Source organism: Elephantulus edwardii, unplaced genomic scaffold, assembly GCF_000299155.1.
Source record: "Elephantulus edwardii isolate Elephantulus edwardi_28Jun2011 unplaced genomic scaffold, EleEdw1.0 scaffold00041, whole genome shotgun sequence".
Classification (NCBI taxonomy): domain Eukaryota; kingdom Metazoa; phylum Chordata; class Mammalia; order Macroscelidea; family Macroscelididae; genus Elephantulus; species Elephantulus edwardii.
In genome coordinates this window covers 8,670,164-8,694,167 of record NW_006399791.1, presented here as the reverse complement: position 1 = coordinate 8,694,167, position 24,004 = coordinate 8,670,164, and the positions used below count along the sequence as shown (strand labels likewise).

The 24,004-nt window shown below is 47.6% G+C and overlaps 1 protein-coding gene across 1 annotated transcript in view; it reads left to right on the top strand.

The window, feature by feature from the left end:
- Positions 1 to 22,601, top strand: part of ABHD2 (abhydrolase domain containing 2) — a 97,112-nt gene extending 74,511 nt beyond the window's left edge. The window contains exons 4-9 of the mRNA XM_006885174.1: positions 3,138 to 3,321; positions 11,210 to 11,302; positions 14,769 to 14,879; positions 16,139 to 16,208; positions 19,027 to 19,111; positions 21,994 to 22,601. Of these exons, the coding sequence (XP_006885236.1) occupies positions 3,138 to 3,321; positions 11,210 to 11,302; positions 14,769 to 14,879; positions 16,139 to 16,208; positions 19,027 to 19,111; positions 21,994 to 22,190 (740 nt within the window). The 3' untranslated portion in view covers positions 22,191 to 22,601. The remainder of the gene's footprint in view (positions 1 to 3,137; positions 3,322 to 11,209; positions 11,303 to 14,768; positions 14,880 to 16,138; positions 16,209 to 19,026; positions 19,112 to 21,993) is intronic.
- Positions 22,602 to 24,004: the final 1,403 nt, after the last annotated feature.

Sequence of the window (24,004 nt, the reverse complement as noted above, 5' to 3'; positions counted from 1 at the left end):
AAAAAAAAAAAAAACAAACAAAACAACAACCAACCTAGCTTCTAGAAATTGACATTAGTCTTTTCAATTGTTAATCCACAATTACTTGCTTAAATGATATGCTTTAAAGGGGGGGGGGGGGAAGACGTAATCCTTAGTAATAAAAGGAATGCTGGTGGTGCAACAGTTAAATGATCCGCTACTAACCAGGAGATTAGGAATTCTACCCAGTAGCTGAGAGAGAGAAGGACATGGCATTTTGCTTCCACAAAGATTGGTGGTGTTTACCATTGAGTTGGATCCAACCCATAACTGACCCTCCAGTGGGTTTTCAGAAGCGGTTAATCATGTGGGAGGAGATTACCCATCCTTCTGTGGAGCTTGAACCACATGCCTTCAGAATTACAGTGCAGCTTCTTGTCTCTAGGCCACCAGGACCATTGCTGGGTGCTGTTCTGTGGGTTTGCTGGGGGTTGGACTCACTCGGTATCATCCAGCAACAAGAGCAGGAAGAGTTCACACTTAAAGTCTGTATGTTCCAGCCTAAACCATTTATATGCATCATCTTGGTTAGTTCTCTCAAGCCCTTGACCTCTTTTACACATGAGGATAAAGCCCTAAAAGGCTTTGGTAATTTGCTCCAGGACACAGCATTTTCCATATTCCCTTACAATATAAAGCATCTAGGAGATTTGTTAAAAGCACAACTGTGCAGACCTTGTTCTGTACCCACAGACTAGGAACTCCAGGGGGAATTATGTTTAATCCATGCACATTGCTTCCCCACCCCCCACCCTATCCCTTCACTCACCAAACTCTGCAACTTGTAAATATCCCCCACCCCACTTTCAACTCTCTTGTCCCCTTCCCTTCCTTCTTTAGATATCCGTACACATCTTACTGGTTATCCCTTTGCTTTTACAGTATTGGTATTATACAGTATTCGTTATTACGCACCTGAGTTAGTTCACTCAGCATAATGCTCCCGAGCCTCTCCCATGCTGTTTCCACGTTCTTGCTATTGTGAATAATGCTGTTATGAACATTGGTATACAAGTCTCCGTTTGTGTGTCAGTTCTTATTTTCTTAGGGTATATTCCAAGCAGTGGAATAGCTGGGTCATATGGTATTTCTGAGCTTTTTGAGGAAACGCCAGGCTGCCTTCCAGAATGGTTGTACCATTTTACAATCCCACCAATAGTGTATGAGAGTGCCAGTCTCCCCACATCCTCTCTTGCGGTTCTGTTAAACTTTGCCACTGCTACTTGGGTGAGATGGTATCCCATTGTGGTTTTGATTTGCACCTCTCTTATTGCCAGTGATTTTGAGCATTTCTTCATGTGTCTGTGGGCACATCCGAATGTCTTCCTCTGTGTAAAGTTTTTCCATGTCTTTTGCCCATTTTGTAATTGGTTTATCAGACTTTTTCTTGTGAAAGCCCTATAGGATTCTGTAAATTTTCATTATGAGACCCTTGTCTGAGATGCCATTGCCAAATTTTTTTCCCAGTCAGTAGGTTTTCTTTTCACCCTATTGGAGAAAGTTTTTGATGCACACAGGGACTTAATCTTTAGAAGGTCCCATTAATCAATGTTATCCTCTCCTGGCTGTATGTCAGCCTCTTTAGGCCTTCTAAGTTTTGTCCCATTTGACTCTTGTGATCTTTATCATTTGGGGCTTTACTGTTAGGTCTCTGATCCACTTTGAGTTAATTTTTGAGTACGGCGTGAGATGTGGATCCTATTTCTGCTTTCTGCGGGTGGAAGTCCAGTTTCGCCAGCACCATTTGTTGAAGAGGTTGTCATTTCCCCAGTAAAAATGAATTCTTGGTAACTATAGTCTTTTCTCTATGTCATGATGTTGCCTATTGACCCAGTGGTGAGAATTTTCTTGGCATTGAGATGTAGTCCATATTGAAGGCTGTAGTATTTGATATTCTGCAGCAAATATTTCAAGTCCTCTTCCTACCTTTGTGTTGGCAGTGCAACTTTCTACCCACTAGGTCACCAGAGTTCCCTCTGTTAACAAGGCATGAGAGCTATGGCTCAACAACTTGTGTTTCCATTGTACGTGGGTAATCTCACTGTGTTGCTTTCTGTACATGCTTCTTACCAGCATCCCTAACATTCACTGTCAGGTTTTAAGTTGGTTCCCTGCACAGCCTGGGGTTGGCCTAGAAGGATGTGCTCAATTCCTTCACTTGTTGACTGTTAAGGGAGCCCTGGTGGCGTAGTCAGTAGGGAGTTGTCCTGCTAACCCAAAGGCAGCGCCTCTCTGACGGTTCAAATCCACCAGCTGCCCCTTGGGAGAAAGATGAGCTACCTCTTCCTGTGTGATTTACAGCCTCTGAAAACCCCCTGGAGGGTCAGCTCTGAGTTGAGTCTGACTGCACAGTAGTGAGAGGCGATAATGACGGATGACAGGGAGCCTCCTCATAGCAAAGCTGCTGAAACGTAACTTGACCTCACCATCTCCCCAAGGTGACCCCAGCTGAGATCATCCCTCCTGGGCAGACACAGCCCAGACATCCTCTCTATCGTGGGGTCCCCTCTGTGAGTTCCTAAATTGGTTTACCTCCCTTGACACCCCGTCCCTATGTCATTTTACCCATATTCCACAGGGCATCCTGGCTGTCCCCCTGGACCAAAGTTGGCCTTTCATTCCCTCCCCTACGCCGACAAGATCTTGTAAATAACACTCACTTAGAACTTTTCTGTACACATGGGTGGAGGATCTCATTTGTAGCCTAGGAAGCTAGGTCCCAAGAGTCTTGCTCTTGCTCTGATTTACATCTGTGTGTGAACCACATGCTCATGCATGCCCCAAATGTCTCCTTTGAGTTACATTAACATCTAGATGGGTCTCTCATGACCTGCCTTTAAAGGAGCAGTGTCATCTCTTTGATGTATGGCCACACTCATGGTGCTGCTGTTGCCATGTCTCCCTGAATTCCAAAGGGTATCTGGGAACTTCTTCCTGGCAGCCAAAGAGCTGTGTCTTGTCAGGGTCACTTGCTCTTTCTCTCTCTCACTCTCTCTCACTGTCTCTCTCTCGCTCTCTCTTCCTCTCTCCTTCTTCCTTCCTTCCTTCCTCACTCTCTCCCTCTCTCTGTCTTCCAGCACCCATTTAATAACCTGCCCTCACCCCTCTGCCCGCAGGCTGCACGTGGGAATTCGGCGCCATGGTGAACTACATCAAGAAGACATATCCTGTGACCCAGCTGGTTGTCGTGGGCTTTAGCCTGGGAGGAAATATCGTGTGCAAATACATGGGGGAAACACAAGCAAACCAAGAAAGAGTCCTGTGCTGTGTCAGCGTGTGCCAGGGGTACAGTGCACTGAGGTGAGTGAGCTTTGCCACGTGGGCCCACAGCTTCTTTCCAGCGAGTCCTGAGTCTGGTACTCGCTTATCAACTGCACCACATAATAATCTGTGAAAATTATGGCAAACGTTGGGGCAGGTTGACCAGAATTTCTAAGTCTTAGGCTCACTTGGTTTTGCTTCCGCATCCTGTGTTGGAGTTGACCTCTTAAACCTGGCCTGCATCACTGCATTTGGGGAGTGTGTCTGTGACTAGCTAAGTCCAGTCACCCATTTATAGCTGCTGTCTCCCTGTGGAGTCTCTGTGCAGAGAACACAGGGCACTGGCAAGCCGGAGTCTGAGAGCCAGCCAGGCCTTGTAACACTCCCCACCCTGCCTCCAACCTAAAGACAGGCTGAGTCTCCGATGCTTCTGGAAGGGATCTAGACTAATCACTTAATCTACACCCTCACCTCTAAGTAGTCATCTCCCACGTTCATCCCAGATGTCTTCACAAAAGAGCTGACTTACTGGGTCAAGGTTTATCTTGCCTTTTAGTCTCCTGCCAGCAGATACCCTGCCGAATGTCTCTGGTGTGAACACTGACGTCGTGCTCAGAGAGCATTACATTTGATCACCAGAAGGATGTGGAGCAAGGTTTCACTTATCTCTATCCCCCGCCCCAATCCATAGAATCTCCAGTGACGGCAGCTTTATTGAATTTGTTGCAGCAGCACCATCTGCTGTTGGCAAGAACACATCTGCACATTTGACTGGGTGACTCAGGTGTGGAAGCAAAGAAGGTTCAAGAATCTAGGTCACTAAAACTTGTGAGGTGTTAACACATAAATAGGCTAAAGAGCCTTTCGCCGAGGTCTAAAAGAGCTCCCTGCCCCGTGCACTGCAGGCCTGTCACTTATTTTCACATCCGTTTCACAGCTAATAGTGAAGCACTTTTACCCAGAACACACAGCCTTTAGCAGGACAGCAGAACTGGTGGCAGGTCAGGACCCACCATCATGCCCACATGCTGGTGCCACCCAGGGCTCAGGTCCCCTCAATGTCCGAACAAGATGTCCTCACTGAGGGAAAGTTCTAGATGATAAACCAGTGTGACCTTTTCTTTTCCTGCCGAGGCGTGGGAGTGATGAGCCTTTTCAGCCCTGGGATGATGTCAGCCATGCTTCTTTACGCCGAGGTGGAGCCGGGGGGGCCTCGTCTGCCTCTACAGGGGCCACACAGCAGCTCGTGGTTCTGGTAAATCTCTCCTAGTTGAGTCTAGAGAACCGCTTGCTCCATGATTCCCCGCCCTCCGACTTCTTATTCCAGTAGTGCGCCTGCCGCGTAGCCAGAGCCAGCTGAGGCTCAGAGAGAAGCCAGCTGCCCGCTTGCTGTACTTAGCAACGACTGTTGTTGTCGGCTGCCATGGTGATGCTGACAGTTCATGGCAGCCCCACACACAACAGGACAAACCACTGCCTGGCCCCACGCTACCCCCTTGACTAGTTGTAGGTCAGACCTTTGTTTTCATTGGCTTATTTATAAAGGAGATCCGTAGACCTTGCCTCCAAGCCCTTCTTGAAGCCTGTTCACATTATAGTAACAAGTAAGCTTCCACTGCTGGGCCAGGAATCAAACCCCGGTCTCCCACGTGGAACATTCATTCTCCCACTAACCCTTCTAACAAGAACAGCAAAGCTTCTCTCCTGATGGACAAGCTCCCATTTTAGGATGTGCTGAACTGCTGAAGGAGGCCATGCTGCTCAAGGCAGGAGCGCAGGGCCTACCAGCCTGCTGAACCTACATGATGCCACCTGGCTACTACTGTCCCTGTGTCTGTTTATGTCCCATCTTCTCTCTTGGGCCCCAGGGACTGCCCAGACTTGGCCTGGAGTGGTCAGGACTGCCATGCCTCTGTCTAGTCGTGCCCAGTTAGAAGTAATCGGGCTAAGGAACTTATAATACACCAAATCAGTGAAGAAGTTGCCTTTATTTTTTAGAGTAAAAGTATATATGACAGAATGTGCATTTTCAAAGTGAGAGAAAAGGCATCTTTGTAAAAATATCACTGTGTATGTGCAAAGTCTGAAAGGGAACATACACACACACACACCCCAGATTAAAATAGTTCTTACGTTGGCATGGTAGCACTTTGGGAAGTGTTCCTCGTACGTTAATTTTGACGTTTAATTACCATACCACTTTGAAGTTTCCTTTTAATATCTTCCAGGCTATTACGTGGACCGACATCCCATAAATTCGTCACCCGTCTTAGTTCTTAGTGCCCCTGCCTTCTCCTCCCTTGTTGAATATTTAAATCATGCTAATCCCCAAGCTCACAGCCTTACAGAACCACTTTCTTGTCTCTATTCCCCACATTTCTTAGACCCCACAGGAAAACCCTATAGCTGATCTCATGGCCCCTCGTCCATTTAAGACAGAAGATTTCAATTAACTTGGGCATTAGAGTCATTCTTTACCTCACTTCATTCCGTTCCCTTTAACCAATATTGGGTCCCCTCTTTTTGGAAAATATAAATGGGAAAGTTGAGCTTGTTCTAGGAAGTCCTGTACCATCGTGAAGTGGTTGGTCCAGCTCTTCCTCACTTAATTAGTTGCTGTGAATGTCATTTTAAAGGCTTGTTTTGTTCAGGCCCCCTCATAAATTTGGAGGGTTTACTTTAGAAAAAAAATATTGTGCTTTCCACATCTTTTAAAATTCTTTTGACAGTTCAAAGAGAGATTATTATTTAATGTCACATTGGTTGGAAATAAAAGCATTTTAAAGGCACTTTATTTTGGAGACCAACTCTCAGCTCACTGCTGTTGAGTTGGAGCTATCTCATAGCAGACCCTCAGTGGGTCTTCAGAGGCAGTAAATCACAGAAGGAGATTGCCTGTCTTTTCCCTGCGAAGCAGCTGGTGCATTTGAGTCACAAAACTCTAGATTGTCAATGCGACTCCTTATCTACTAGACAAGCAAAGTTCCCTTGTAAATAAAACAGATCTTTAAAAGTCCATACATATCAAAGTCCCCAGGTGCTCCTGTGGATCTGTGCCTTTAACAGCGTTTAACACTGTAACAGGCTTTAACAGTGTTTGGACAGAAAAGACCCAGACGCTCCAACCTCAGACCTCCAGTCCCTAACTTCCTCCAAGCTCAGCCTCAGTGCCATCTTCTTGTCCGTCAAAATAAACAATTGAATAAAATATAAATGAACAATTTTTATATGTGAGCAATTGAATAAAATAGAATTTTCACATACGATTTCACAGGGAGACTCCCCCCGCCCCCCCCCCCCCCCCGGTTTTTTCAGCATACTCCTTTTGTCATTTTCTGTCCCAAAGACAGGATGACTTTGTGAGCACGTTGCAGCCTCAGGAAGCCCCTTCTCTTTCGGAGTTAGCCTGGTTCTTTCGGCAGATTTTGAAACCCACCTTCCTACCAGTAAGGATATGCCCTGACTTATTCATACTCTGACGTACTATGGGCACATGGCCAGAAGGGACCAGTCCTTGGAGAGGGACATCATGCTTGGAAGGGTAAAGGAACAGTGCAGGAGAGGAAGACCCAGGATGAGATGGATTGGCTCAGTGACTAGAGAAATGGGCTTAGATCTGTTGGAGGCAATGAGATTGGCTCAGGACAGAGCAGGGTTCAGAGCTAATGCACATAGGACTGCTATGACTCACAGGCAGCTCGGTGGCACATGACAACAACATAACAAACCAAGACAAATCAAGGTCCTGGCTATTCCGTGGTTTAACCACATCGGGTGCTCATTTGAGGAGCCCTGGTAGCACAATGTTATTAAGCCCTCAGCTGCTCACCTGAAGGTTAACAGTCCGAACCCACCTAGTGGATCTGTGGGAGGAAAATCTGACAATCTGTTCCCATAGACATTATGACCAAGGAAACCCTCTGAGGTATTTGTACTCTATCATATGGGGTCATTATGAGTCAAAAGCAAGTCTACAGCAGCTAGCATCTGACATTCATTCAGGGGCTTTTGTGTCAATTTTTCATTTGCATCACGAATGCATCGTTCCTTCCATTTGCCCTGGCAGCTCTTCCTCGGACGTTCTCCGAGTCAGCAGGCGTTCCCACATCTTTTTCTATAAAGCACTTTCTGCTTCACTTCCTCCATAGTTGCCTTGTTTTGAGTCAAGGAACCATGTTGCACCCATCACAGGATTCCTTCCAGTCCTGGCCATCTCGGGAAGTCTCATGATACTCTCCTTAGTCATCTTGTGTGTGCTGTGCCCGTCAGCATTTCGGTATCTGAGACTGAAGACATGGCATGTTCCCCGCCCCTTCCTCTCCTAGCCATCGCGTCTCACACCCCACTGTTATTCTCGTCACGCTGTGGTACTTGAAGCTGCCCTCACAGCACCCTGTCATGGTGGTTATCAGAGTGTTCTGTGCCTGTCTCCATCACTTCTCTGTACACCTTCTTGATGAGTCATCAGATTTCCAAGAAATTCCTCCCTGTCCTTCTGAGGTACATGTGACTCACCTAGCCTGGCTGCCAAGACCATCTCTCCATTCACCACAGCCTCTCCACCCTTCAGAATCCCAGCCACTGGTAACAGAAGCCTTATGCAAACACCTCGGAGGTCCCTCACGTGGCCACGATGGAAATGTCCAATCACCTCGGCAGTAGAAGCAACCTGGGGGTAGACATGGACTCTCTAGTTCAGTGCCCTGATGTGACAGATGAGGAGATTGAGGTTCTGAGAGGGGAAGTGATTTGCTCAGTTTGAACTTCCCAGTGGGGTCAGATGAATCATAGTTTCTGTCTCTGCTATACTGCTTGCCAGCTGGACAATCCAAACATTTATCTTGTCACCCCTCATCCTGTCACCAGCCCCAAGGCCCCGGGCACACCAGCCTAGTAGACCTGTCACCCCCTCTTCTTGCATCCCCCAGCATAAAAATTTGAAAGCTTTGGAAAATTTGGGGTTTGGCATCAGTGAGAGGTTTTGGTGGAGATGTGTGCATAGCAGTTCCAGATCATGTGCTCAGGCCGTCGACCACCACTGAGACAGTTGAGGGTCACAGCCCTTCTGTCTAACCTCTTCACACTCACTTCACCCCTTCTCAGTGTCTCTCCCATCATTCCCTCTTCTGAGCATCCCTATTCTAATAATTTTTAATAGCTTATAGCCCAAAATCTCTTTTCATTTTTCTCTTCTCACCCTTTCCTCCTTTCTTTCCCCTTTTCTTCTATTTCTTCATCATCTTCTTTTATTATGGAAAATTGCAGACCCACATAAAAAAGAATAGAACATTGAACCCCCACATTCTCATTGCCTTAACAGTGGCTGCTCTTTCATCCTCTGCTTTATGGCTACTCTGTCGTCCTCTGCACCCTCCCACTGTGCTCCCCAAAATAAACTGGATTATTTTACAGTGAATCCCAGACATTGTATCATGACAAGGTCATTCTAAAAGATTCTTAGGACTTCTTCTTAAACAATCACAATGTTATTACCATATAAAGAATAATAATTCCCCAGTTGTACCCCACTTTACAGTTCAAATCCACCAGCTGCTCTGCTCCATGGGAGAAGGGTGAGCAGTCTCCTCCCATGCCATCACTGCTTCTGAAAACCTCCTGGAAGGTCACCTGTGAGTCGGTTCTTAGTCAACAGTACACAAAGATCACAAACATCCCATTTTTTAATCAATGTTCAAATTTTTCTTTTTTGTAATTTTTTTTATCAGTTGACTTGTTTGAATGAAGATCTGCATAATACCCACACTCTGCATTTGTCAGTTTTTCTTTGATATTCTCTTTTAGGCTATACAATTGTCTTTCAGTTTATTTTCATTATTGATGTTAAAAAAATCAGGTATTTTTTTAAAAAAAACATGGGATTTATTCTTTTGTAGTGCATTTACCTTGATTATGTTTTATTACACTAATATATCATTACATTTTACTTTTTCAATTATAGACCCACAGTTGGTGGAAGGCAGCCGCTACGGTTTTGAGTGCTAAACCTCATACAGTCTGTTGCTGTTAGGTTGATTCTGACTCGTGAGGGGCCCAGTGTTAAAGAATAGCGTTTCTCCATAGGGTTTTCTTATCCATAAGAAAAACCACCAGAACTTTCTTCCACGGCACCTCTGAGAAGGTTCAGACAGCCAAGTGTTAAAAAACAACCACTTGTGCCGCCCAGGAACCGAACCAAAGCAGAGGAATGAGTGTTAGCCCAAGCAGACAGTGAAAGCTTGATCCTCGCATCTTTGTTTCTGGTCCTGCTTTGAACCCTGGACTCCTGAGAGTCTTTCTGCAAGAAGGGCCTGTGGCATGACTGACTCAAACCTTGGAGTGTGCCGGAGCATCGTTTTATGTCCTAAGTTTGTGGGCAGCACCCTCCTCCCTTCCCTGCCTCTGCATCCCCTCTACTATGAAGAGGTACTGGCAAGGCTTCCCTGCAGTCTGGAGGTCAGCAGAAAGGGGAGGAGAGTGAGGGCAAGTGAGAGCCTGCCCCGGGACCCTGTGGGGAGGGTCAGAGGCCTGGTTGGCTGTGGACAGCACAGCGTGGGCCACAGGTCAGAGCAGAAAGGAACAGGCAGGCAGAGGCAGCAGGCTGTGGGTGCTGACTGGGGACCCCATCCTTCAGGCCAAAGGGCAGGGGTCCACAGTCTTGACAGCCAGCGTCCTGCTGTCCTAGCCTGTCCTCTCTGCCCCTGTAGTGTTTGGACAGGTCCCAGCACACCATCAGTCCCTGGGAAGTAGTTGTTAGTCTTCGCTCTGACCTTTAGCCGACATTTCATGAACCTGTCACAGACCATTAAATCCTCATGCCAGGCTGCTTTTCTCTTCCCACGGCCACAATTTCCTGGGAAATGTTTATTGTTCGAAGCCACTCAGGTCCCCTGTCTTGTCATCTAGATGAAACAGGTAGGGCTTGTGTGAGGATGGTGACGCCCAGAGTAATTCACAGGGTGGAATTAGGCCTTGAGATCACCAATCTCCAAATGAAGGTTTGGTTTCATCCCCACCGTAAGAGAAGTGATGAGTGGGAAGGCCATGTGGGGCTCAGCCTGTGGCTGGCTGCTGGCGGAGCTCATAGAGAAGGTTGACAGTGCTGTGTCCTCCCTCCCCACGGCGCAGAGTCAGGACACAGCTCTGGGGTCAAGCAGGCTCAGGCCTCAGCTGTACCGTGATGTTTGAGTGTGACCCAGGGCACGTCTCCAGACCTGAGACCTTGGTTTCCTAATCTCTACAGTGGGGATATTACCTACCTGGTGTCGCTACTGGAAAGGTCAGATGGCATGTCTCACATTAGGAGCACCTAACACTTGCCAGCCACATGTGAGCTCTGGAGATAAAAACACCTTCCGGCCTCTCCCCCAGCTGTGCCCAGAAGGTCGCCTCACTTCTTGTTCTTGACCCATGAAAGTCTTAAGGCAAATGAATCCGAAGAGTTTTGTGTAGAAGATCAAATTATAAGGGGTTTTTTTTCCCATCTGAGTTTCTCCAACAACCACAGAAGAGTTTTATTTGCTGTATTTTCCTGAGCTGTACTTCTCACCTACCCACCCCTTACACTCCTGTTATTAAAGCCAGGCAGACATGGCCGCGTTGTGGGAAGAAGAGGGAAAGTGTCCAGGTGACAGCTGAAGTAGTCACAGGTGCTGGAGGAAGGTGGCACTGTCACCAGTCCAGACCCTGCCCCTGGAGGGGTTTCTTGCTGAGGTCAAGTTCATGGCGCCGTCTCGATTTCTGCATCTGCTCCTCTGCAGATGCAGTTTGAGGGCCTCGTCAGAGCTCCTGGCCCCATGGAAGCTGGGAAGCCGTGCTCTCTCCACACGGGCCGCTTGTTCCAGGGACAGGAGTGTCACCTCCTGGCCTGCTCCCGCCAGGTCCCCAGTACCAGGGACTTTCACTCACTCTCGCTTTGTGATTCTTGTAGGGCCCAAGAGACCTTCATGCAGTGGGATCATTGCCGGAGGTTCTACAACTTCCTCATGGCTGACAACATGAAGAAAATCATCCTCTCCCACAGGTACATTCTACTCTCCCGAGGGCAGCTGGCTGGCTTCCCGGCCACCCCCAACACGCCCACTCAGGGCACCCCCATGTGTGTCAGTGGAAAGGTGCTCCCTGGGGTTCTGCCTGGTGGCTGATTTGGGAGAAGCAGATTGATTGCCAGGCTCTTCTTTCAGGTTGATTCTGGGTGAGCGTAAACCTCCAGCCTTTTGGTTGGTTGGCCACCACACACATTCACAGCTTCTTTGAGTGTCAGACCGTTTCTCTAGATGGGAAAAGGGGGGAGTTTGGCATGGTATGGACTCTGCTGACTACACTGGTTTCTTGCTTAGAAACAAACTCATCCCAATACCAGGAGTCGCCCAATCCAAGATCAGAAACCACTCCTATAGCACTCCTTCCTAGAGTTGTGCTGAGGATGGTCTGTTGTCTGGACAGCCTCCCTCCACAAGATGCTTTCAGGCTTGGGCACCACAAATCATTCTCTGCAGGCTCTTTGCCAAAGGCCTGTGGAGCTTTTGACGGTGTCAGGGGTCCAGCCAGGACTCCGTGCATGGAGCTCGTGTACCGCCTGTACACAGCCCCTTCATGCTGCCTCCCTTCTGCCCAGAACCCTTCAGTGGGTCAGCGCTGCCCCGTGCCTCCACCAGCCCTGGTGTGCCATGTTATTATTGTTATGTGCCATCCAGTCACTTGCAACTCATAGTGACCCTAAGTACAACAACCCTGAACCCTGCTCTATCTTTTTTAACCCCCATATTTACATTATAGAATTTTTATTTTAAAACTAAAGAACCACAGTAACATTAATAGCAAATCCATTTGGAGATACTGACAATCTGGTCACCAAGAAATGAGAAAAGTTTCATGCAGCATTACTGTCACCCCTGTCTTTGAGGGGCCAGAAACAGAGGTACAGTTGATTAGAGAATAGTCACCTCTGTCAAGAAAGCCCTGCTTCACAATGTGTGGGTTTTTATACAAAAGTTCAATGGCCAGAGGACGATGAGAACTGAGAACTAAAATACTGGCACAGGAAGAGGTTTGGCTACTGGGTTTGTTGTCTGTAAACACCAAGGAGGGAAAGAAGGATCAAACTATATGAAAAATGAGACGAGAGGTTAAGTGTCATTAGGGTCTAATCTCCTTAAAAGTGCTGGGAAACTAGGAGATGCTTGTAGAGGCCGCAATGACCTTGTGAACCCTGCTCTATCTTGAGCCAAACTCATTGTCTCTGAGACAGCTACCCCATTACCTCACTGACTGAGTCAATCATCTCATCCAGGGTCTTCCTCTCTTGTACTGTCCCTCTGCCCTTCCAAACATAATGGCGCTCTCCAAGGACTGGTACCTCCTTGCACCATGTCCAAAGTACATCAGACAGAGCTTCAGAATCCCTGCCTCCTCCAGAGAACAGCCTGGTCTCACACTCTGTCCAGGACAAACCTGTTTGTTCTCCTAGCAGTCCATGGTATATTCAGTACTCTTCTCCAGCAACACAGCTCAAGGACATCAATTCTTCTTCTCTCAGCCTTAGTCATTGTCCAGCTCTCTGATGCATAACAAGTGCCAGGATGTTGTTGTTATGTGCTGTCCAGTCGCCTGTGACTCATAGTGACCCTATGTACAACATCTCTGAACTCTGCTCTATCCTGAACTGACCTCATCATCATCATCATCTCCGATAGCCCTGCATAAATACCAGCATGACATTTTCCCCCCACTGGGATTATTCTCATTCTCTCTCCCCGCACATCTCACCCACTCCAAATGGACAGGGTAGTACTTCTCCATAGCCCCCCTCCTGACACGCCCACCTGCTGGCCTCTCCCACACTGCCTCCAGCCCACCCAGCCCATCCTATGAGGTCTCCTTGGAAGCCCACTCCTCCAGCCTAGAGTTGTGTCTCTGCTGCTTCCTCCTTATAAATTAATTCTGTCTCCTTGGAGAAGTTAGGCCTAATTGGATTTCTACACAGCCTGGCACATAACAGACATTCAAAAACACAATGTTTGGGTATTTTAACTAAAAGCAATGTGACAGAATGATCAATTTATTTTTCTTTTTTACTGGTGAAAAGAAGGCAGGGTGTTGTCTATCCCATGGTGAACTGGTGGGGTTCTGTATATCTGGGCCAGAACTGCTCACACCCTCAGGCCAACATGCTGCCTCTGTCCTCAGTCATATCCTTAAATCCTCCCATCGAGTGCGTGAAGCATCCACTGTGCTGGCTGACAGAAACTATCCCAGACCCACGTGATCCGAGCATCTGCCTTGGGTGGACTGGGGCCCATTTGGGTGGGTCCCAAGCTTCTCTGAGGTCATATCACCAGAGGGAGAAGCCCTCTGCTATCAAAGCCCTCTGCCCATCTCTCCACACCTCGGAGCCCTGATTCCTCATGGGAATGGTTCAGCTTTGCTAAAGGGCTCGGTCTTACTGTTGGTTTGTCCAACAGTAAGTTTATCATGTGATTCTTAATTGGCAGACATCTCTGGGTGTCCCCTCAGTGTATGTACCTTTACAAAATTTACTACAGAAAACCAAACATATTTTAGAGAAACTTTAAATGTTAAATTCTATCAGATAAATAATCATTTGGGGTGGAGAATAGAAGCTAAAGAAACTTGGCCCTCTCTTTAGAGAGGCTGAGAAAGATGGGCACCAGAACGTTTTGTTTCCTAATGAGCTTTCCTGCGGGAAGGCCAGGCCTCACCACACACTCGGTCCACCCTCAGGACGGAAAGCAGAATTCTAAAGGCCTCTGCCTTTCTTCTTGTCCTTTCAAGATGGAATGTTTTTCCTTAATAGAAGTGGTTCCTTTACTGAGTGTGTTCGTTTTTTTGCTAACAAGTCCCAGTGGTATAGATTTGCCCCAACACAACCATCATCATCCTTCTTAAGAGGCACAAACATTTAACAAAAGGGGACAGCGTCAGCATCGGGTGAGGCACAGGCCCCCCACTCCTTAACACCCTGCCCTCCCCTCCCACAGAGCCCACACTGAGACCTCCTCCCTGCGTGAAGGTTAGTAATGCCCAGTTGGGCTTGAACCCAGGTCTTTGGTTTGTCTGGGTGCCACCATCGCTGCACAGAACGAACACATGCATCTTTGCCCCTGGAAAGGGAGCCTAGGTTTTGAAGTCCATCTTTCTGCAGTTATTCACAAATCAGCACTCATCTGGCACATTCTGAAGGTTAAAAAAAAAGACTAAAAACCATTGCCATCACATCTGCTCCAACCCGTGGCCGGCCCATGTGTTAGAGGGCAGACTGCCCCAAAGCGTTTTCTTGGCTGTGATCTGCCCACAAGCAGGTCAGCGGGCCTTTCTTTCCTGGTGCCGCTGTGTGGGCTAGAGCTGCCAACTTTAGGTTAGTTGCCAAAGATCCTCCCTCCCGACTTGCCTCTGGGCAATGCAGCAGGCTGTGCTGTGGGTGTTTATCATCTGCTTGCTAATCTTTATTTGCTCATGGCTCATTTCAGGCAAGCTCTTTTTGGAGACCATGTTAAGAAGCCCCAGTTCCTGGAGGACACAGACCTGAGCCGGCTCTACACAGCCACATCCCTGATGCAGATCGATGACAACGTGATGAGGTGTGTGCGTGTGCCTGGGGTTCTCGGAGCATGGTGCTCTACACAGCACACGTGACCCGTCCATCTGCCTCTGTCAGAACTTGTTGTTGTGATGTGCCATCAAGTCATTTGCATCTCTTAGTGACCCTGTGTACAAGAGCCCTAAACCCTGCTCTATCCTATGTCAACCTCACTATCCCTGACAGACCCACTTGCATTATCCCAATCACCGAATTGACCCACCTCATCAAGGGTCTTCCTCTCCTGTGCTGTCCCTCCACTTTTCCAAGCATGATGTCCCGCTCCAAGAACTGGTTTCTCCTTGCAACATGCCCAAAGTATGTCAGATGAAGCTTCAGAATCCTTGCCTCCAAGGATCAGCCCTGTTTCACCCTCTCCAAGACAAACTTGTTTTTCTCTAGCAGTCCATGGTATATTCAGCACTCTTCTCCAACACCACAGCCCAAAGGCATCAATTCTCTTTCTATCATCCCTAGTCATTGTCCAGCTGACACATAGCATGCAGTTGTGAAGACTGTGGCCTGAATCAGGCTCACCTTAGTCTCCAGCCTGACATCATTGCACTTCAAGGAAAGCCTTAAATACGCTTCTGGTGGCCTAGTCTACACTGCAATCCCAAAAGCATGCAGTTCGAGGCCACCAGCTGCTCTGTAGGAAAAGGATAGGCAATCTCCTCCCATGGAGAAAACCTGCTGGAGGGTCAGCTATGGGTCGGTTCTGACTTGACAGCTACAGCAACAATTTGCAAACAGGAGATCCTATAGTTTTTTAAAAAAATAAATAAAAATCTAATTTCTCTTTCCTCTTAGAAAACAGGAGAGGATTTGACCATGGTTCTGTAGTCCTTCATGGTTGATTCATTTGAACTGAGAAGCTGCCACTGCCCTAAATGGGGGTGACCCTGTAGATAATTACTATAGATCATGCTTATTGATCAGTTACTCTGGGCCAGTCACTGTGGTAGTTCGCACTGTGGTTTCCTAAACTTCACAACACCTTTTAAAAAGGGCATTTCCTCCTCTTCCTTTTACAGAAGAGAGGCCAAGGCCCAGAGAGGCTAAACCATTTTCCAAAAATCACACAGCCAGAGCTAGGATTTCCACCCAAGTGTCAGAGCCAGCACTTTTATATGCCTGCTGCCTCTCTGTGTTCTTCGTGATAGGAAGAGTGTAGCATGGGGTTGGAGCAGTGAGAAAATCATCACAGCCTTCAGACCTTATGGCAAGTGTTTGTAACTTCTTTTTCCTTGTGTATTTCAGGAAGTTTCATGGCTATAATTCCCTGAAGGAATATTACGAGGAAGAGAGCTGCATGAGGTACCTGCACAGGGTGAGTCACCAGCACCAGTCCTGGGGGGCAGCAGCACCTCAGAATCAATGACCTCAGCAGTTACATGGTACAGCGTGTGCCTCCTACACGGACTGTGGGGAGGTCTGGGAGGCTCTGGCTCAAACCTCTGTCCCTCTGTAACCTCCCTGTACTAACTCCGGCACTGTGTCCTTGCCTCATGGAGGCCAGCCTGCTCCCGTGTCCATGTCACATTGCTGGTACAGCCGCTTTTCCCTCTTGTCAGAATGATGCTACCCACTTCCTGCCATCTTCTTGGAGATTGTTCAGTCTAGGTTTTCTTCCATCCTGGATCCTCTCTCTGGTCATGTTGTATTTTGTGACTAAGGAGCTCATACCCCTATTAATGTGGTGCTTAGGACTAAACTCAAACTTTCTACCATACTCTGGGGAGCACAGAGCAAAATGTATTGACGTCTGTATCAAAATGTTGAGAAGCTTGTCTGCTGAGGAAGCAGAAGACTGGTTTATGTTAATGGAGCTTCTTACTTTTTATAATTGTGGACTCCTGCAATACTTGCCCTTTTGTAACAGACTTATTTCACTTGGCAAAATGTCCTCTGGATTAATCTGTGTGATAGAGTTTACTGAGCTCTTCCTTATTCCTTAACGTTCTGTGTTTGTACCAGTTTATCCATCTACCCACTTAGGTTGTCACCATCCCTTTGCTGTTGTAAATAAGACAGCACTGAGCAAGATGTGCATAGATCGTGTCCTGGTTCTTATTTCTTTAGGCTGGATACCAAGTAGTAGGAATACTGGATCAAATGGTATTTCTATTTCCAACTTCCTAAGGAAGCAACAAACTGTTTTCTGTAGTGTCTCTACCATTTTACACGCCCACCAGCAGTGTGTGAGTTCTAGTCTCTCCACACCCTAACCAATATTTGCTGTTTGCCGTCTTACTGGACTTTGCTTTGTTACTGGGGTGAGATGATATCTTCTTGTTTCTCAGATTTGTATTTCCCTAATAGGAGGGAGCGCTGGTGGCTTAGTGGTGAGGAGTTGCACTGCCAACACAAAGGCACAGGGTTCAAATCCACAATCTGCTCCACTGGATAAAAGTGGGCAGTCTCCTCTTTGAGATTTAGAGCCTCTGAAAACTCACTATGGGGCCAGTTAGGAGTTGGTTCCAACAGAACAGTACTCAACAATAGCTAATGAAGGGGGAGCTCTAGTGGCCTAGTGGATAAGAAGTTGAGTTGCCAACCCAAAGCACCAGGTTCAAATCTACCAGCTGCTCCACAGGTGAAAGATGGATAGTCCCTCCCGTGTGATTTACAGTCCCTGAAAATTAACTAGAGGGTTGGCTTTGGGTTGGTTCTGACTCCACAGCACATAACAACAGTAGCTGATGATTTTGAGCATTTCTTCATGTTTGTTGGCCATCTGAATGCCTTTTTTGGTGAAATGTCTTTTCATATCTTCTGATCTTTTCATTTTAATGCAATTTAGCAAAATAAGTAAAAGTTTATTAAGACAGTAAGGGGCAAAAAAAAACCATGTTAAAAAAAAAAACCCATGTTAATTAAAAAAAAAAGACAGTAAGGGGCCAGTGTAACACAGGCCATGCAAAAGTGTTAAAGTGAGAAGAGAGAGGAGAGGGAAGGACCCCTGGAAAGACAGGAAAACCAGACCTTACAGCATGCTGTCAGCAGAAAAGGAGAGTAAGAGAGAACCTCCTTGCTCATTTCTGTGATTGGATTGTCTTTTTCTTATTGTCCTGGTAGCCTCATGGTAAGGAGTTACACTGGCAACCTAAAGGCACCCAGTTCAAATCCACCAGATACTCCATGAGAGAAAGATGGGCAATCTCCTCGTGTGCACACTTCCTCCTGAAGACCTGCTGGAGGATCAGCTATGAGTCAGTTCTGACTTGATGGCACCTAACAGCAATATATATTTCTTTTTTGCCTGAACCACAACCAAGCTAGTCTCCGTCATTCTGTCCCTACACAGTTGATCTTTTTACCCAGGTTTGGGGCTTCCCATTTCACTCTGTTCATGTCCATACGTTGGTATGACCCACCACTTTCCCAGCTAAAGCAGGTAATTGTGAGTGACAGCCCTGCTGTCTGTCATACTGGCCGTCTCTTAGTTTAGCATCGTCATCACCCAGGCTTTTGATGTCTTCATTAAAATCATTGTAGAACTGATGAGCCAACATCAGAGGCCTCCAGCTTCACGCAGCTGTGTGCTTCCTGGACATGGTTGGTCGGCAGCAGCTTAGTCTGCCCACCAGCCTCCATCCCCCTGAAACGACTGGCCGTTAACAGTCCTGGAAAAGTGGATGTTGAATGCAGCCTTGTCAAGAGCTTCCTGTAATCCTCCAGTGTATCCTCAGCCTCCAAATTCTTCTAGAAAGGCTTCTTTGTCTGCAGTAGAGCACACTCCATTATTTTGCTCTCCAATTTTTCATAGAAATTGAAGAGACATTTACATAATTCTTTGTGAAATCATCTTTTCTGAAAAGTATGGCTAACCTGAAACTCTGGGACGATCATCCAGAACACTGGCAGGGAGCTCCTCTGAGCACGTACCCCATCTACATCAGAGCAGACGGGTCACCTAGGACACAGGGGGACTTTGCCCTATGCTCGCCTGCCAGGGCTGTAACAACAGCGGCAGTTGTAATTCATCCCACTGTCAGTGAGGCCATGGCGTCCTCAAGCCACCTTCATCGGGCCAAGCAGAGACCCCCTTCCCTCTGCTTCAAAGACATGTCTAGTAGTGACTTGAATCAGTGGGGTCTGGGAAAGACACTTGTTCATTTCCTTCTGCTTTTATTTTCTCACTGCAGATTTATGTGCCTCTCATGCTGGTTAATGCAGCTGATGACCCCCTGGTGCATGAAAGTCTTCTAACCATTCCAAAATCTCTTTCAGGTAAGTATGTCTTCCCAACTGCTCCCCAGCCACTCAGCAAATTGCCACAGTAAATTCTTGTCACCTTCACCACACTGTCATCTCCCAGCGACCAGCCATCAGGGAAAGAACATCTCCTCAGTGGTCTTTTTTCTCTTTTATTTTTGTTGTTGTTGTTGTTGTTAGTTTGCTTACAAAGTTCATATACATTGGGTTTCATATAATTCTTTATTAATATTGTATTTCCTCCAATCATTCTCATTCATTATGTTTTTTAAGTGAATCACTGTTGGACTTTAGCTATCCCTGTCTATTCTCCTGGATTCTTCCTGTTTCCTTCCTCCTCCCTCCATGCACCAAACTGTGCTACCCTGTGGTCTCACTTCTACCCATCTTCACCCTTCCACTCTCCCCGCTTACCCCCTTGGGTTCCCATACATGTTTTGCTAGTTATCCTTCTGTTTTTACAATAATGGTCTAATGCAATATTTGTGCTTATGAGGCTGAGTTAGTTCATGTTCTCCAATCTCTCCCAAGTTATATGGTTTGTTTGGTTTTGGGTTTTTTTAAATCGTTGCTCTTGAGTGTTGCATTATTCAGCTTCCCATCCTCCAGTGGTGCTGCTGGGGACCAGGCCATGGCTTCTTGTCATCCACTCTTATTATAGGCTGCTGGACGTCCACCCATGTCCAGAGCCATGAGGGGGTTTTAGTAGTCACCTGGAGTTTTGTGACATTACTGCACCAGAGCTATGGTTCTGTTAAGTCGGAGAGTTTGCTTTAAACAGATACTTAAACTTAAAATTTAGCCTGGAAGGTCAGTTCTGCTACCAGCATGCTAGCCTCCCCATCTGCTTTGAGTATAAAGATAACAAGCAACAGAAACAGCAACCAGAGTTGCTCAGAGGAACTTTCCTGGGCTTCCAGCTGACGCAGTCTCTTTCCACACTGGCTAGGAGTGGAAGGAAAAACTAGAGAGAGTGGCAGAAGGAAACCCTTGAAACATCAGAGTTACTTCACATTGTAATCTCAAATCCTGGGAAAGAGCCCCAGTGGCACAGTGGCTAAGCGTTTGGCTCCTCTCTGAAAGGTTGGGAGTTCAGAGCCACTCAGCAGATGAACAAGAGAAAGGCCTGGTGGCCTTCCTCCATAAAGATTACAGCCACACAAATGCTGTGCGGTGGCTCTGCCTTGGTCACAGGCGGTGGCTGAGTCAAAATGGACTCAGCGGCACCAGACAATAAAATGGGAGGAATCTTTCACAGCCCCCACGATCCTCATTGAATTTCCTTTTGTAAACGTTGCTTATTAACTGGGGAATTCTGGTTCTGATTCTTCTGTGAACCCCAGGTCAAGAGATAGCAGCGAGTGGACAGAGGGCCCCAGCAGCCGAAGCTCAGTGGGGAGCAGCTTGTTTGGAGGCCGGGTGTCCTGTGGCACAGGCTCTGGACTCATTTCCTCCCGTGCATCTAATGTAGTAGCAGCCTGGGCTCTGATGCTCTCACAAAAAAGACCTAGGAAAGAGCTATTGAAAAGGAGGAGTAAAGGGAGGGAGACAAGAAGAGAGTTCACGCTGCCTGGCTACATATTTCACACACACCTTCAATAATATGTGGGATTAACCTAGAGAGGGTTAAACCAGGCTGCTCCTTGGAGGCAAGGATTCTGGGGCTTTGTCTAACATATTTTGGACATGTTGTGAGGAGGGACGGGTCCTTGGAGAGGGACATCATGCTTGGTAGGGTAGAGGGACAGCGCAGGAGGGGAAGGCCCTCTATGAGGTGGATTGATTCGGTGACTGGGATAATCGGCGTGGGAGTGTCAGAGACAGTGTGATTGGCACAGGACAGAGCAGGGTTTAGGGCTGTTGTACATAGGGTCGCTATGAGTCACAAACGACTCGACGGCACATAACAACAACAACAACCTGCACCCAGGGATGCCTAAAGTCAAGCTCCAGGTGTGAATTGTCAGGATGGCTGGTCAGCACCGCCAGCTGTCTGCATCTTCTGACACATCTTGGGACTCCAAGTTAACTTTTGGTCTTGAAAAAAAGTGTGTTCCTTGTCAAGTGGATAATCGTATCAATCCTGAGGCCCTCCACAGAGTCTGGTCCCACCTGTAGAATTAGCATCACTGAGAAGCTTGTTAGGAAAAGCTCCTTCCAGAACTGTTAAATCAGCATCTGTGTTTTAGCCAGATTCCTCCAGTGTTCAAGTGTAGATCATACTTAGGTTGGGTGCGTTCTTAGGTGACATTCATAGCACATGTGAATCATGAGGGGAGCGTTAACAATGCCAGGGATTGGGTTTCCCTTCTCCCCGCCCCCACAGGGGTTAATTTCATTGACCTAGGCCTAGCATAAGCCCAGTTGCCATGGAGTCAGGCCTGATTTATTGCAAACCGTCGTATGTCAGAGGGAGTTTTTTTGGAAATAGATCACCAGGCCTTTCTTCCAAGCACCTCCGAGTAGCCTTTTGGTTCACAGCTGAGCGCGTTAATGATTTGCACCATGCAGGGACTTCGAGCCCTCCCTACAGGGAGCTGTAGAAACTCCCCCTGGTGACTCTGAAATACAGCCATTTGAGAACCACTGGGCTGGATTCCTGAGTGGTTCTTACGCTCCTACTTATCCCAGAACAACTTTATCCAACTGTTTTGCCTGGTCCAGCAGAACTCCTTCCGGCTTTTGGTGAACAAGGTAGGTGAGTAGAGGTCGGCTGCATCTTAGGTGACATACATAGCACCTGCCCTGGAGCAGAGAGTCCCTGTGGACAGCAGTTTGGTCCTGACACGCCTGGCCCACCAGGAGGTGATGCTGACTGGGCCGCATTTGGTCGGGTTTGCGCTTGTCTATTCGCCTTTTGTAGACCCCAGTGACTCACAGCCACCTCTCCCCTGCAGAGAAACGGGAGAATGTCATGTTCGTGCTGCCTCTGCACGGGGGCCACCTGGGCTTCTTCGAGGGCTCCGTGCTGTTTCCCGAGCCCCTGACGTGGATGGATAAGCTGGTGGTGGAGTACGCCGACGCCATCTGCCAGTGGGAGCGGAACAAGTCACAGTGCTCTGACACGGAGCTAGTTGAGGCCGAGCAGGAGTGAGACACCCCCTGGACTGCGGTGCGAGCCAGCACCTCCTCTGGGACCCGCGTCCCCTCGCCAGCTCTTTCAGGTCCCCCTTCTCCCTCAGTAACCTGGATCGGACCTCACACCATCAGCAGGGGCCACCCAGCAGGCATGCCTGTCTCGAGCTCTTTGCCAGGAGCCCCAGCTCTTTGCGTGCTTAGGTTACTGGTCTCCTCCATTGCATTGTTAGCCATGGTGACAAGAGGCAGGGTTCTCACCCACCTGTCCAGGTTCAGCAATTGATTGCTTTGAAGCCAATTAAGTCTAGTTTCCCTATTAAAAATTTGTCAGAACTGCAGTTTTGCTTTGCCAATCAAAAGACTTTCCCCCTAGAACAGTGTGGGGTATCTGTTAAGTTTTGTGGTGGTTGTACGTATCCTCTCGTAGACCCTGGAAAGAGCTCACCAGACCGGCCTAGTGCTGAAGACATACTTCAGCCTGGAAGATGCTGGCCTCTGAAGGGGGAAAGGAAATTCCCTCGAGTCACAGGCCAAGTGCTCTCGGACAGCCCCCACGCTTTCCTGGTGATGAGAGTTCCCTGGGGCGCTTGTGAAAAATTCAGCCTCCCTGGTCCTTCCCATGCAGAGGCCTATTCTGTGGGTATGGTAAGGGGCCTGCGGATTTTAATTTTTGACCAGTGCCCCAGTGGATTCTCATCACCGGGCAAACTTGGGGAAGAACACTGTTCTATGAGGCCTTTGAATAAGAAACGTCTTGGTAGCTCTTTTTAGTGAAATGCTTCAGGCTTACTCTTGCCTCCCAGGGGCCTTGAAGGCAGCAAGGACTGCCTTGTTGCTGCCCCATATGTTGTCGAGGAAGGACCCTGGGCAGGAGCGGTCCTGTCTCTGCTTCTCGTTGGCTGTATGATCCTGGAAAAGCCCCTTGGCCTTTAGTTTACTCAGCTGTGAAATGGGGGCGCAGGGACCAGGCTGATTGCCGAGATCACTTCCAGTTCTAAAGTTCAATGACAAACTCAGTTCGCTGAGGTTTGTGAGAGTGTGGTCCCCCCAGTCCTGGCAGGACGCCTTGGCTTCCTCTTTGTTTGCCTTTCTCTTTTTTACCCCTCATTCCATATGGAAGTTTTTGTGGTTGGTGTTTATTTTGTTTTAAGCACTTAATTTTTTTTTTTTTAAATCCTGACTTTTGAAACCAAACCATTCAAAAGAGTTAGGTCTAACTAGGAGAAAGAGATTTCCAACTGCCGAGGGTATTGCTTGAAAACCAGCATTTTAGTTTAGTGTCTTTGTATTCTGCCTGGGAGGTTTTTCCAGACTGTGTCTTCTTGAATCAAAATGCTGCTCTCGATTTCAAGTACTCCTTTTCTCTAGTCCTGTGGCATTTGAATATCTGAGAACCCTGCACTTTGAAAAACCCTCCATTGCTGTCCTGGAACCGAATGGTACTAAGGGTGAAACTGCCTGGATATTTAAAAGAGATTTCCCCTGCTTCCATGCCTTTGGCCCCAGGACAGGCAGGAACACGGTTGTGGCTCTGTGTAGCCCAGAACTGCCTGAGACTCGAATGCAGAACCAGGGAGTAGTTCGGGAATTGGTCCAAGTGACTATGATGGTAATGTGCACAACTTGAGTGAAGTGTTTCCTGACAATCGCAAGATTATCCTGACTGATGACATCAGAAACAACCATCCCGTAAAAGGATTGAGATTTCTGTGGTCTTAGCTTTGCTTTGGTATCATTTCTTATACTCTCCAAATCCTGTCATTTGTGGCTTTCCCCCCGATTGTCGTTCCTGCCCTGCATTTCCTTTCCACATTCTTTTAGCACAGATTG